Below are 15436 nucleotides of genomic sequence, written 5' to 3'. Positions count from 1 at the left end.
ATAAAATTAGAAGTCTCATATCTCCTGCCGCTAGTTCCAATTTCTTTAAACTAAATTATTACTAAGCTCTTTGGATTGTAATCACATACAAAGTATAAATTGAACTAGAAGAATGTCAAAGAGTATATTTGAACTTCTGAACACTTGTCATAGAGCCTTGAATATTCGAGTGCCAATCAACACTAGCTTAGATTGTAAAGTTGGTAATGAAAGCACATGAAACGGTTGTGATAACTCTGAACATTTATTCCTTTTTTATCTTCATTACAGCAAATAAGTTCTCTCGGCAGTAGTCTAATCCCAAGTTATTTTGTGTGGGAAGTGCTTTACACAATGGCAATCATAGGATTGGGACTCTTGCTTTTCGCGCTTCTCATTGGAAATATACAGAACTTTCTTCAGTCTCTTGGTCGGAGGTAGTATTTATTTACTTTTGTTAAATTCTAATTTCATGCCAACCCCATAGTGGAATAAGGCTTTTTTGTTGCTAATGTTAAATTCTTTTCCATGTTAAAGCTTAGAAATGATGCAGACTGTTCAGTAGATGTAATGGCACAAAGCCTTCTTATGCTGCAAGCTTTAACTTTTAATTTACCTAAGTTCAAAAGTTCATGATATATATTCTTCAATCTTGCTTACAGAAAGCTTGAAATGCAACTTAGAGGCCGTGATGTCGAGCGATGGATGAGCCATCGTCACTTGCCAGAAGATCTAAAAAAGTATGGCATTTTCTATCAATTAGGGTCCAGTTATGTAATCTATTTTCTTATTGATCTTGTCAATTTTTAATTCTTTGTTTAACAAATAGTACTGGTTAATTTTTCTTTCATTGTTACACTAAAGTTCCAAATTTTCACAGCATTATTTATAGATTAATTCTTCTTGTTGTTTCATCATTCAGGAGAGTGCGCCAGGCCGAACGGTATAATTGGGCTGCAACAAGGGGAGTGAATGAAGAAATACTTATGGAAAATTTGCCAGAAGATCTTCAGAGAGACATAAGGCGTCATCTCTTCAAATTTATCAAGAAAGTAGGTGCTACTAGAGTATGATTGTGCTTATAATTTGATTGTGAAAAACCATTTTGAAGAAAAGATTTATTCATGTTGGCAACCCTTAAAATTCTGCTTTTATGCAGGTCCGAATTTTCGCCTTGATGGATGAGCCAATCTTAGATGCTATTTGTGAGAGAATAAGACATAAGACATACATCAAAGGAAGTAGAATTTTGAATCATGGTGGCATTATAGAGAAAATGGTCTTTGTTGTTCGCGGGAAATTGGAGAGCGTTGGAGTTGATGGAATCGTAGTTCCTTTAGCTGAAGGGGATGCTTGTGGTGAAGAACTTTTGACATGGTATCTTGAACATTCTTTGGTGAGAACAGGTATAGTAACACTTGATTCAAAGACAACAGAACATGCCTAAGATCAAAAGCACTTACTGCAATGTTCATTAATATTTTATTATTTTTATTTTTTATTTGCAGATGGTAAGAAAGTAAGACTTCCAGGACAGAGGTTGCTTAGCAACAGGACGGTGAAGTGCTTAACAAATGTGGAGGTATTTTCACTCCGAGCAGCAGATCTTGAAGAAGTCACGATCTATTTCACAAGATTCTTGAGGAGTCCACATGTTCAAGGAGCTCTAAGGTCTCATTCTTAACAAATTTCTGATTAATTGTCCTTAATTTAAATGAATTTTCCATGCACTAGACTAGCACCTGCATTTTTTAGTTTATGACAAATTAATGTATGATCTTTTTGTGTGACATATATAATATGTTAGAAATATAGCTATCTATGTGTATTTTTCAATTAGTTTAGATAAGTAATTTCATAATATAGTATTAAAATTTCAAGAAGATTATAATATAATAATAGAAAAGTATTCAATTTTACTGTTATGCTCATGTTGTCAAATTCATGACTCTCGTAAACATTTGATAATTGTGTTGTTTTAGGTATGAATCACCTTATTGGAGATCACTTGCAGCAACACGAATTCAGGTTGCCTGGAGATACAGGAAGAAACGTCTGAGTCGTTCTGATAGCCAAACAATCTAATCAAACATCTAAGCCTCATAGGTTGCTTCAACTCTTGGATTCACTAGCTTCTTTCCAACTACAAATTTTCCTTAAATAATAACTAATTGCTTCCACATAACTTTTTGCTTTGCTTATAATTTAACGCGTCCTTGGGCTTTGCTTTTTCCCACAAGAAAGGCATTGTTATTGATGCACTAATAATAGGTACATATATATTATCTAATTATTTTGTACTCATGTGAAAATGTGAAAGTACATCCCTTCATAGTTAATGTATCTTGTTTAAGTTTAGCATGCCTAGAAGATTTCCCAATACAGCAATACTCAATATGTGCTTCACGGAAAGTTTGACTATAGCTCGTATTGTACAGTGTAAGAAATATAAAATACACAAATTATACGGATAAAAGTTAGGAGGAGGCCGGTGCTAACGTGATGAAGGCGAGTTTTTCCTGCAGGTGAAGAACTCCCGTAGAATAGTGCAGTGGATGACGCGTGTCATGGCTGTGAAACTACGCGCAGACAGCGCCTGCAGTGGGTTGTTGGTGACGGCTTAAATAGGAGGGTGATTACGCGTTAATGATGATAAATAGAAAGTTGGGCTTTTTGCCATTGATGGAGTACCCACTTTTTGTAACGGTTGGCTATTTGTTGAGTTATTTAAAGTGTAAGAAAATTTGTTTTTGAAGGCTGGTCTGAGTTCTAAATTTTTGTTAATCGACAGGATTTGACTCCTGACTAAGGGAAAAAAAAAACCGGAATTGAGGAAAAAGCAGAATAAATTTGTTTTTGCTCTTATTTATTCTTCGGTAATTACGTATTGACTATCCTAATATTTATACTTATCTTTACATAATATTTTATGTACATGTTGATTCGATTTTTAATTTGTTTTAGTTATTTTTAAAGTGTTATGTTATTATTTCTCCATTCAACTAATTATAATAATACAAAAAAATTATTTTCTTAAAATTTTAAAAAATATGAATGCAATGATCTTTAAATTACATGACTTAGGATTCAAAGATGATTTTTTAAATGCTTATTGATTGGAACTAAAAAAAATATTGTAAAAATATTGCATAAATTTTCATCGTGTGTATATAGAGTTTTCTTCCTCATAAACCGCGGCAAGTAGCAAAGGTTTATGCATACAAATAGCTCTTCATAAACCGTGCCTAGTTACAATGGTTTATATTCAAAAACCTTTCTTCATAAACCGCCGTAAGTTACAATAGTTTACGATCAAACAACTCTCTTCATAAACCGTGGTTACCACAGTTTATGTGTAATCCTCTAAAACGTGGTATGTTACCACGGATTACATAAAACAATAACAAGACACGCAAGTAAAGGAATCTCAATTGTTGTATTTGAGTAAAGATTTCTCCCATCTATTTTATTTAGGTAAATTGCCCACAAAAATGTAGTGTGTCATATTTAAAAACACAATGTATTTAGTGTATTTGGTTTACACCCAAATGGATATTTTATTCAAAAATATTTAGTAACAAAAAAATTAATAAAAAATAGTTAAAATTTGTCTTATTTAATATTTATTAATTATTATAATAATTAATAAATACTAAATAAAGTAAATTTTAACTATTTTTTATTAATTTTTTTGTTACTAAATATTTTTGAATAAAATATCCATTTGGGTGTAAACCAAATACACTAAATACATTGTGTTTTTAAATATGACACACTACATTTTTGTGGGCAATTTACTATTCTATTTTTCTTTCTAACATTATTATTTAGTAAAAAAATGATGTAAATTATATTTATTAATACAATATATAGTATGATAATGTTAATCTGAAATAATGAAATTGCAATATTGTATTTTGGAATGATGTAGTGCCTTCAATGTTAGAAATAAATAATCTGAGAAGTTGTAAAAAAAGAATTTTGAATGTTTTAGACTTATTTAAAATGCAAGAATGGAAGTGTAAAAACCTAAAAGCTTTTAATTAAATAAATGAGCTGTTTTTTAGCAAAGGAAGAAAAAAATTGATACACTAGAGTTTACGTGGTAGGCTTTAAGTTTTATGATTTATAATTTAGGCTATGAATGTTAGTTATGTGGAGTTTAGTAATTAAGTGTGTTGCCGTGTTGGGGTTTAGGGTTATTGTTTAGGGTTTAAATGTGAGAGTTTATGGTTTATTAGTTTGGTTTTAGGATTTATGGTGAGGGTTTAGTATTTAGGGCGTATAGTTTAGAAATTAGGGTTTAAGATTTAGGTTAAAGAGTTAGTTATTATAGAAAGAGGGTTTAGTGTTTATAGTTAGGGCTTGTGAGTAAGGATTTTTGGTTTATAATTTATGATTTATGATTTAGTAGTTTAGGATTTAGAATTTAGAATTGATGAGCTAGTATTTATTACTTAGGACTTTGGTCTTAGGGGTTTGTTTTTCTCATAAACTTTGAATAATAGATAGCAGAAATTGTGCAATATATAGGTGAGTTTGCCGATTGGCGAAGTCACGTATTTACAAAAAGACTCTGAAAATGGGTTTTGACATGAAGAGCGTTGGAGTTGATGGAATAGTAGTTCCCTAGCTGAAGGGGATACTTGTGGTGAAGAACTTTTGACATGGTATCTTGAACATTCTCTAGTAAGAACACGTATAGTAACACTTGATTCAAAGACAACAGAACATGCTTTTCAAATTTTTTTACTAGTAGAGATAAAAAACAGTTACAATAATCCACAATTTGGCCTGAATAGCAAATGAAAAACTGCAATTTTCATTATTATTATTATTATTTATTTATTTATTTTCAGATGGTAAGAAAGTAAGGCTTCCGAGACAGAAGTTGCTTAGCAACAGGACAGTGAAGTGCTTAACAAATGTGGAGGTATTTTCACTCCGAGCGGCTGATCTCAAAGAAGTCACAACCTATTTAACAAGATTCTTGAGGAGTCCACATGTTCAAGGAGTTCTAAGGCACATTCTTAACAAATTTCTGATTAATTGTTCTTAATGTAAATGAATTTTCCATTTTGCTATGCACTACACTAAGATAAGAAACTGCATTTTTAGTTTATCAAAAAAAATTTATCTCTGATCCTTCCATGTGAGGTATATAATATGTTAAAGATATATCTATCAATTTAAATTTTTAAAATAGTTTCAATAATATAGTATATAGAATTCAACAAGGCTTATGAAAAAATTCACACAAAATTCAAAAGGACTCTTACATGAAAGAACATGTTAAGAATATAACTATTTATTTATCTTTTCTATCGGCTGATTTCATGACAAAATAAAAAAGTATTCAATTTTATTCTTATATTCATGTTGTCAAATCCATGACTATATCCGAACAAACAATGCTTATCACTAATCAGCATAAAACAGCATAAAATAATGGAAGGTTCAACTATCACAGCACAATTTCGTCCGGGCGTTGAAGAGTATAAACAATGCACGAAGCTTTACATTTTATATATATACATATACGAACGAAATATATGTTTTGGAAAAAATAATTTAAGATGGAATCTAACCATCCGAAAGAAACAGTTGTGACCGCGTGAGAAAGGAAAAAATCCATAAGAGTAATTCCGTAAAACAACAATCAAGACCCCGTACATATTCATAGTTGACAACTACTTACCAACTTATTCCATTGGTGAAATAGCACTCCTCTTTCGGATAAAGTATTGGGACTAGTAACTTGTATGAAGTGATAGGACAAGCCCCTAGAGCCTTAGACGCAGTCCCCAACCTCCTTTCACTTATCCCCTAGTCACCGCCACTTATCACCGACATTTGATGCAGAACTTTTCAACGCAATCAACATATGAACTATAATGCAAAAATTTGAGAAAGCACACATTGGCATTTTTACCCTCGTAGAAAAATAAACAAGAACATGTAAATTGACTGGTAAATCAAAGATCACCTTAATTCTTTAAAATAAAAACACAAACTTGTCCAAGGAACTTTACCACTTGTAAAGAGACTAGACAGATTACATTTTATCATCCCCCAACTCTAAGACCTAACAAAAGAACTCCCAAAGAAATTATATTTAAAAAAAAAAAAAACACATTAACAACATTAACCCAAAATCTATCTACACAAGGCAAAAACAAAAATTTACACACAAAAAAGGCACTTGGTTCTGTCAAAATATTAAACCCACTGTAGTAGTTCCCAACAACATTCTTTTGTCATTCATCCACCTCGCAGACTTCTTCATCCAACAGCTTGTAGACACTGAAGTGGTTGACCCTGATTTTCCATTCTCCTTTAATGGGATCGTATGAAATAAATTCAGCACCTTGGTCCTCAGCCTTTCTCTTAAGCATCTCCTTGTATTTCTCGATCTTTGGCCCTTCTGTGTATTGTTGCCCAGTTTTCTTGTCAAAACATTTTATGTTAAGGAGAGTAACCTCAGCGGGCTTATTCAGCCCTTGTCCAACAGGTGGCTTCTTTGCATCATCCATGTAAACAATAACCTCACGGTTGTTGAACTGAATAAGGGACTCAAGGTCAAGCCCTCTTACATCTGTCTCACCCAAGAATCTGATGCTGCCATAACCTTGCCTTCCGACCACAAAGTCTTTGACATGACTGCAGAATCCTGGTTCGACTCTTTCCTTTGCCGCCAGCTCATGTATTCGAGGCTGTGTGTAGTAATCAGAACGCCAAAGCTTTGGCATTAGTGCCTCAACATCAGCTCCGTGTTCATACACAATCGCAGCCTCGCCAGCCCTGTGCCCACTGAGGGTCTTGTATACATCTGCCTTCTGAGGAGAATGGACCTCACTACTCCCATTGGGAACTTGCTTTGTTGTAGGCTGAACATGCTCCTTGACAACCCCATTTTCCACTGCAGTTTCTGAAATCAATCATCGAAATTCAGACAGTGTTTCAATAAAACAACCAAAAAGTATTCACAGAAACCAAAAAGCTTCTGTATAACTAAATCAAGTACTACAAAATTCATAAGTACATACTATCACTAGCTGAGCTGGTCCCATTGACTGGTTGAGTTGACGCTTCTTTAGATACACTTCCTGAACACGGTATTAAGAAACAATAATAAGTCTGCTTGTCATTCATTTAATCTCTAGGAACGGAATTTACTTTTTCAAAAAGGGGTATATGGGAAACAATAGGACCACCAACATAATATGGGATGCAAACCCACTACAGTAGCACAATTTTCTTTTTATATAGCTTTTCCCTTTTTGGTGGGGACCTGCCCGGGGGGGTGGTTGTGTTAATAAAGTGGTGCCCGATGTTAGTAGTGATATATTTGTATCTTACCAAACACTTGAACACAAATCTTTGGATGGCATACCTTGTGTTAGCGCATAATCAAACATAATAACATGGCCCGTACTCAAGTAAAATAAATAAAACACTAAACACAAACAATTTAGAAAACATTACCATTCTCCTTCACTGGGGTATTTCTATCCTTAAAAGGTGATGCTTTCTCAGATGAAGCCCTTCCAGGCCACTGCTCCATGGGACAAATAATCAGTGCCCTTGGGTTTTCTCTAGGAATGAAAAGTGCATCAGCCTTTGGAGTGGTTGGAGTGTCCTCGTCATCACTAAAGAATGGAACCTGCAGGCAAGAAGTGCAGTTATACACCATATTCATCTGCATAAAGGAGCATGTTATTTAGAAACCTAGATTGATAATAAAAAGAACTACAGTACTCACCTTTGGCCCATCTGTTTTAGACTGATATTTCCGGACAGGAACCCTAACTCGTCTTTGTGATAAATGTCGAGAAGTCAATAACGATGATATTCTAACAGGCGCAGGTTTGTCTTGTGCCTGAAATGAGATATCATAACATAATCATTCAACCATATTTTAAATGCGCATAAAAGATCAAAGTAATTTATGCTCAATTACAAAACCAGCATTAAAGACCAATAGAACCAGAGTTCAAATCAAAAAGAGATATTCTTACAGGCATGCTAGAGATTCCATATTGAATCGAAGTTGTTCCACCTCGACCAATTGACATCTGAGGCAAAGCAGGAAGTGTTCCAAATGGATTGGTAATTGGTGCTGGTTGTGAAACTACAGAGCTCGGGGTAGAAGACCTGTCAAGTGAACACATATAAGCAAAGAACCTTATATATTTTAAATACAACATCCAAACTTATCAAAGAAAGAATAAAAATGACAATTCTACTCCAAAAAGACAAGCAAATAAAAAGACAAACACATAAGTGACTTTACTTAGTTAAAAGAGTTGGAACTTACGACAGTCCAAAGTTACTCTGTCCAAATATACCTGGAGTGCCACCGAAGCTACTTGCACCAACTATTTAAGACAGTACAGTAAGAACTCAGAAACATTAATCTTTCAATCGGTGCAAGGGGGAAAATAGAATAGGCAATAGATAATATATTTGACTGACTAGGTTGTGTCTGGCCAAAGTTGCCAAAGGCAAATGAACCACCTGACTGAGCAGTCTGTGGTTGTTGGAAAGGCATTGAAATGGATGGCTGCACACATAAGTGAAAAAAATATATTAGAAAGTCAAAATGCAGTTGAGTATAGTCTCAGTCTTGCACACAAATCTGTACTAATCTTTTTGTCGATGCCATTTTACCTAGCAGTAAAATTAATTTAGTTTACACACAATTAGGAAGCAATAGTACCATTAAATACATGTAGCAAACAATGTGATGAGTATAGGCTCACTTGTTAGTGTTGTCATGGGATATATTAGCAAGGACCAAACTTCTAACCACTGGGTCATGGAGGGTTTAATATCATGTCAAGAATCAACTTTCAGTCACAACTAGATAGGTTAATGTTTCAATAATAGAATTGTATTGGATACCATCTTTCATTTACTTAGCCTGCACTCCTCTAATATTTAAACAATACTTGGTAAAGATTTTTACACTTTTAACTGAAAATTTGGTTTCAATAGATCCATGTCAACAACCCTGGCTTTTGTGTGAACATGACCACATTTTATCTTCCTTGATACAAACATTGTACTCTAACGAAACTAAGATTAAAAAGTGAAAAGCAACACTGCATACCTATAAATACTCACCGTTGTTTGCCCAAAGCCTGTCAGAGTATTAGATGTGAGTGATGAGCTGCTCGAGAAAATGCTTCCGACAAGCCCAGAAGAAGGTGAATTGAACAAGCTAGTTTGACCAAAAGATGAAGTCTGCCCAAAGGGAGAGGATGTCTGTCCGAAACCTGAGCTTGGTTGCGGGGCTATAGAACTAAATAATTGGGATGGCTGAGTGTTCCCAAAAATGCTTGAGCCAAATGGTGAAGATGAAGTCTGAGCAGAAGCAGTATTAAACAAGGATGTAGAAGATGTCCCAAAGCTCGGAGAAGAGTTAACTCCAAATGGAGAAGGGGATGGGCAAAAAATAGAAGGCTGTGATACACCTGTTGTTGAAGAACCAAAAGCTGATGAACTGAAGGCAGGAGCAGATGAAGTTGTACCAAATCCAGAAAAAGTTGAAGTCTTTTGGGCAAATGGGTTAGAACTAGTTGTCGTGCCAGAAAAAGGGTTCGCAGATGTTTGACCAAACCCTTGTATAGGAGCAAAGGTGTTTGTCTGTGTTGTAGATGATCCAAATGGTGAACTAGTGGATTGAGCAGAGGGAAGTGGTCCACCTGAATTTAAATCGAGTGTAGATCATGTCAAGGTCACTGTAATTGGAATGAGCAAATATATCACATTATTATTTATAATAAAGAAGTAAGTACCTTTATCTCCCGATTGATAGTCCTCCCATCTTAGCTCCTCGTGGCTTTTTTCTTTGTAAATAGGCATGGCTGATATCGATTCCAATTTGGCAGTCTGTCCAGAGGTACCACTATCAGCTTCTGTTGTTGGTGTATAGTTAGCTACTCTACTTCCACCCCGTTGACCTCCAAAACCCGGCTGACCAATACCAGCATTTCCAAAGGCTGGTGATGGCGTCTGGGATCCTGCACGAAGAAATATGTAAGGAGAACATTCAATTCCCATGGCATAAGGTATATGAAACCCAAAATAAAGTCATTACCATACATAAGTCCCAGGTATTTAAAAATAATTGTCACTAAGTATTCAGTATTATGAAGGCTTTTTTAACTCACCAAATGCAGAACTCTGCCCTCCAAAAGGTGAGCTTGTACTTCCAAATGGGGTGCTGCCAACAAATGCAGAAGAAGACTGGCCGAAAGCTGGAGTAGAGCCAAAACTAAATGCAGGGGTACTTGAAGCTCCAAAAGCTGGAGTACTAGGTGCCCCGAAAGCCGGAGTGCTAGAGGCACCAAAAGGGCTAGTTGAGGCCCCAAATGTTCCCCCGCCTCCAAAAACGGAAGTATTGGACCCACCAAATGCACTTCCTGTGTTACCAAAGGATGGGCTGGAAGTTGAACCAAATGCAGGGGTGCTAGTTGTACCAAATGCTAGGGTGCTAGCAGCACCGAATGCAGGGGTGCTAGTAGAACCAAACGCAGGGGTGCTTGTGGCACCAAATGCAGGGTTGCCCGTTGAACCAAATGCTGGCTGAGACGGTGCACCAAAAGGAGTTGAGGAACCAAAAATGCTGCTTCCAAACGCTGGTTGCGACGGCTGGGTGGCAGTGGCACTTCCACCAAATGGACTTGTTTGAGTGGGAGTAGATCCAAAACCTCCAAAAACAGGCTTCTGACCAAAAACAGATGATCCTATATGGCAACAGATAAAACGAAAAATGAAAACAAATTAAGAGAATATACAGAAAACATGCCAAAAGATGCTAATCAATCATTAAGTGGAAAGAAGTCAAGGCAAGAATGTGTAATATAATATGTCACTCAAGAGTGTGTAAACAAAGCTCTACAACTGCATTGCAAGTCCACCACCAAACAAAACCATCAAAATAATTAGCTAATCACCAACAGGACCATAGAATCGTGATTTTAGCTCATAACAAAGGTAACAGTGCAAACCTTTGTATGAAGACTGTAAACTGGCATTTCCTTTTTTGGGGTGTGTGAATGGAAGGGTTTGAAGATTATAATAGACAAACCTTTCCATTCCCTCACTTGCAAACACAAAAACTCAACTCACATACACAACCTTTATTACTATGATGTTTTTCATTCTTCCAGACACCGCAAGAAAGACAGTTACACCAAAATTAAAATGACAACTAAACTGATAATTACATAAGCATGCATACCCCCAAATGATGATGACGAACCACCAAAAGCTGGGGTGGAAGATGAAGCACCAAAAGCCGGAGCCGAACTACCAAATGCGGGCGAAGATGAAGCACCAAACGTTGTGGTAGAAGAGAAGGGAGAAGAAGGCTGAGCAGCACCAAACACACCAGTTGAAGTGCCTCCAAATATGGAACTACCTGTCTGCGAACCAAAAGGACTACTACCAAAAGGCTTAGGGGCGAAGGGATTGCTGCTAGAATTATTCTGCCCGAAAACAGACGGTGAGCCAAACGGGCTCGATGAAGACTGCCCAAAAGCTGGGAAATGAAAAAGAAATTAACAAAACATAAATGACGAATCAATTATAGTCTAATAAACTATCACATTCTAAGCTCTAACCGATACACATCTCAAATAAAAAAAGAAATTAAGAAACCATAAATATACAATTAAGAAAAATGAGACAGAAAATTATCACAAAACATAAAAATAAAAGAAGAGAAATAGATATTAATAAGAAGCAAAGGCAAATGCACTTACGGTTCGTTGACCCAAACATCGTCACAAGTTCCCAAACACAAAGCGGCCTGTTGTTGCTCCCTAACTGCAATCATCATTCAACAATATGCACATTAGAAGCAAAAATCAATTTAACTTCTCTTCATATTTTATCCTAAATACGGAACAAAAATAACCAAAATAAATAGCAAAACGCGAGCCGTAAGATTTACATTTAGGGGTAAAATAATCAATTAATCAACGACATTCTTACGATGCCAATCAGTTGAATCAAAGATAGAAGATGCAACAATATTATCTGAAGGGACACAACGACGGAAACTTAAAAAGATGAAACGGAGGCGTTGTTAAACCAAAAAGAAAAAAGATGGCGCAACGAAAAGGAGAAAAGAATGACAAGAGAGAAAAACTTACAACAGTGATATTGTTGGGAAATGGATCTTGGTTCCGAAGAGTGGGAACGGTGGTGGATTAGGGCAGAGAGAGAGAGAGAGATGGGGGTTTGGGTCACAGTGACAGAGAGAATGGCGATTGTATAGCCTTGCCCGTTGTGGATTGTAATTCCAGCCGCGATTGGTAATGGCACAACCAGAAGGGGAGTAGGGGAGACAGATCGATTTTCAGGCGGTAAGGTTTTGAAGAAATGAAGTAAGCGAGTACCTGTATCCGTCGCCTTCTCCTCGGTTCGCTTCTGAGGATCTCTAGTTGGCGGGACTAATAGTAATAAGCCCTGCATCATAGCGTTAAAATTCCGTCCTAAAGGGGAAAAAAATTGGAAATATAGCGTTAAAATTACGAAGGTAAACCATCTTCATTTATTTATTTTATTTAGCTTCAAATTTTTTTGTTTTATTTATTTTTCTTATATTTTATATGGATAATTAAAATTGAAAAAGATAACCTGTTAATTAGGTTACAATATTATTTTTTTTAAAAATAAAAAATGAGCTACATACATTTTTTACAAAAAGAAAAATTAAAAAGTTAGAACCAATTATTTATTACTTTTAATAGCATTAGCATTTCCCTGATTTCCCAGACCAATTGCCTATTTTGGAAAAAAAAATAATAATGCAATATTAACTTTAAATATTTTATATTTTCATTTTAATATTTTTTTAAAGGGTTATCATTTTAGTAATTTATTCTTTTTAAAATGTTTCAATTTTATTCTATTGGTATATACGAAAAAATTATCTAAAAACTTAAATAACTAAGATAACAAGGATCTGTAAATATTATCGATAAAACATTTTATCTTTAATTTTTTATTAAAACAATTGTGTAAAGATTTTAAAAGAGTGTTTATTATTGAGTTAACCCATAAATACATGAGTTTTGAGGGTGATTTTTTTGGATATGATTTGGGGGTGTGAGTTATGCTGGGATATGATCATTACGGGTGATTTACACTATTATGACGGCGTTGATTTTTTGGAATTTTGGGGGTAAGAAATCGGACCCACCGATTTCGACCGATTTGTGTGAGGGAGAGGTTGAGGGGCATAAAATCGGTGCCACCAATTTCTGGGTGGAAAAAGACGTTAGGTGAGGAGTGTAGTAATCGGTGGGACCGATTACTGGAGACAGAAAATTTTATTTTAATCCGGGGTGCACCAATCGGACCCACCGATTTGAGGGTGCAGCGGTCGGTCCGTCCGATTTGCGCGTTAGTGCATACAAAAAGCAGATGGTGAGTTCACAGAAGCCCCATTTCTTCCTCGCCGGTCTCAGCTAATGTTCATCCTCTTCTCTTCTCTTCTCTTCTCTGATTCTTCTCTTTCATTTTTGTAAAAGAAATTTCTGTGAGGTTGAGAATAGTCAAGTACGTGTAGTGTTATGGATGATAGAGTTGTATTGAAGATTTATTATTACGGAAAGATCTTATTGCAAACATATGAGGGAGTTCAATTTGTGTGTGAAAATCCATTAGATGTTGTTATTCCGTTCACATTGTCATTTGAGGAGTTCAAAGGTGTGATTTGTGAGAAGATAGATTCTCAAAGATGTAGGAGAGTATCGTGTATTTTGTACAGGTATCATTTACCTGTGTTTGGTGGGTTTGTTCAATTTCAGACTAAGTACGTGACGGACGAAGCGAGTATGCATGAAATGTTTTCAATGTACATGGAAAATTGCCACCGAATGTCGTGCATCGAGTTATATATTGAGTTTGAGCAATCTGAAGCGGACCGTAACATTGAATTGGAAGATTATAATAGTGAAAGCGAAGATGAATTTGAAAGTAACTATGAGATCGTCGGTCCAGGTGAAGACGAAGATGAAGCTGGCGGCGCCATGAACGCAGATGTGGCGGAAGTTGCAAATGCACTAGCAAACGCGCATCCGTTTCAGGAGCCTTCTTTCATGCGATCGTTGGATTTGGAGGCTATGCACGCACCGGAGTTTCCGCAATATATGAATGCAGGTGCGTAAACCTAGGTAGCTATGTGAAACTCTGAAGTAGCAGATCAATAAGTCGGATGAGTAATGTATGTGATATGTGACTAGGCATTTGTGACCATAGCATTTGATTTTTTTATTAATTAATAGTTCTTTGTTGTGAATGATATTTAGTTGTTCTTTACGTAGATGGAATAGCGAAAAATAAGACTATAACGATCTTACATAGTAAAGTGTGTTTATTAATTGAGTTGTAATAAAAGAATTCTTACTGAGTACATAATGAAGCATTTATTACTTTTGATGTATGCAACACCTCCTGTTGTGGCGGATGGTGAGTTCACAGTGGGGATGGAATTCAGTTCAAGGGAGGCAGTAATCAAGGCAATGAAAGATTATACCATCCGGAGAGGTGTGGACTATCGGGTATATGAGTCGGAACTGATGATATTCTATGCCAAATGTACAGAATATGGGAATGGTTGTGACTGGTTGATCAGGGTAACCAAAATGTAGAAGAAGTACTGTTGGGAGATAAGGAGGTACAATGGAAGTCACACTTGTACCAGGTCTACTATTTCTCAAGACCATTCGAAGATGGATTCCAAGACAGTTGTAGAAGCAATAAAGCCGTTGGTAGAGGTTGACCCGTCTATAAAGGTGAAATCAGTAATTGCTGATGTCCAGTCAAAGTTTAACTACACCATCAGTTATCGCAAGGCTTGGTTAGCAAAGCAGTAGGCGGTCGAATCAATTTTCGGAAGTTGGAAAGCATCGTATGAAGCTTTGCCCATATGGTTTGAGGCCATGTGCCACAAAGAGCCATCAGCAGTGGTTCACTTTGAAACAATGCCTGCTTACCAGGGGGATGATTTGGTTCCTGATATACGTGTTCTACATAGAGTCTTCTGGAGTTATTACCCCTGTATAAGGGCCTTCAGACACTGCAAGCCAGTGGTGCAGGTGGACGGAACTCATTTGTATGGAAAATACAAGGGTTGTTTATTGGTTGCAGTCTCACAAGATGGTAATAACAACATCGTGCCTATTGCATTTGCCATAGTGGAGGGAGAGACTTCTGACGCATGGTACTTTTTTTTGAGCAACCTGCGTCAACATGTGGTGACACGTGATGGTGTGGGACTTATCTCTGATCGACACGATTCGATTAGGTCAGCTATTGAATGAAGTAATGGGGCGTGGTCTCCTCCTAGAGCTTTCCATATGTTTTGTATCCGGCATATTGAGTCCAACTTCTTAAGGAAGTTCAAGGCACCTTACTTGCAGAAGCTTATCGTCAACAT

The 15436-nt window shown here is 36.2% G+C and overlaps 2 protein-coding genes across 7 annotated transcripts in view; one reads left to right on the top strand and one right to left on the bottom strand.

Annotated features, from left to right (window-relative positions):
• LOC107641063 (probable cyclic nucleotide-gated ion channel 20, chloroplastic) overlaps positions 1–2676 on the top strand; it is a 3834-nt gene extending 1158 nt beyond the window's left edge. For all 4 annotated transcript variants that reach the window (XM_021124458.1, XM_021124459.1, XM_021124460.1 and 1 more), the window contains exons 4-9: positions 271–416; positions 642–719; positions 902–1031; positions 1139–1385; positions 1488–1650; positions 1962–2676. In XM_021124458.1, coding sequence (XP_020980117.1) covers positions 271–416; positions 642–719; positions 902–1031; positions 1139–1385; positions 1488–1650; positions 1962–2064 — 867 coding nt within the window. In that variant the 3' untranslated portion in view covers positions 2065–2676. The remainder of the gene's footprint in view (positions 1–270; positions 417–641; positions 720–901; positions 1032–1138; positions 1386–1487; positions 1651–1961) is intronic.
• Positions 5939–12477, bottom strand: LOC107644063 (nuclear pore complex protein NUP98A). 3 transcript variants are annotated; one of them, XM_016347848.2, is made up of 13 exons: positions 12144–12477; positions 11751–11814; positions 11228–11527; positions 10155–10730; positions 9780–10004; positions 9106–9686; positions 8455–8542; positions 8297–8357; positions 7998–8133; positions 7742–7858; positions 7465–7642; positions 7026–7085; positions 5939–6907 (listed from the first exon to the last, which is right to left on the bottom strand). In XM_016347848.2, the coding sequence occupies exons 2-13, from the start codon at positions 11767–11769 to the stop codon at positions 6237–6239; spliced, it is 3012 nt and encodes a 1003-aa protein (XP_016203334.1). In that variant the 5' UTR covers positions 11770–11814; positions 12144–12477; the 3' UTR covers positions 5939–6236. The 3 variants fall into 3 exon arrangements, with proteins under 3 accessions (XP_016203334.1, XP_016203335.1, XP_020980115.1); XM_016347849.2 differs by having other exon boundaries at positions 8497–8542; XM_021124456.1 differs by lacking the exon at positions 7026–7085.

The sequence above is a fragment of the Arachis ipaensis genome, chromosome B05, assembly GCF_000816755.2.
Source record: "Arachis ipaensis cultivar K30076 chromosome B05, Araip1.1, whole genome shotgun sequence".
NCBI lineage: Eukaryota > Viridiplantae > Streptophyta > Magnoliopsida > Fabales > Fabaceae > Arachis > Arachis ipaensis.
This window is presented reverse-complemented; position numbering and strand designations above follow the sequence as displayed.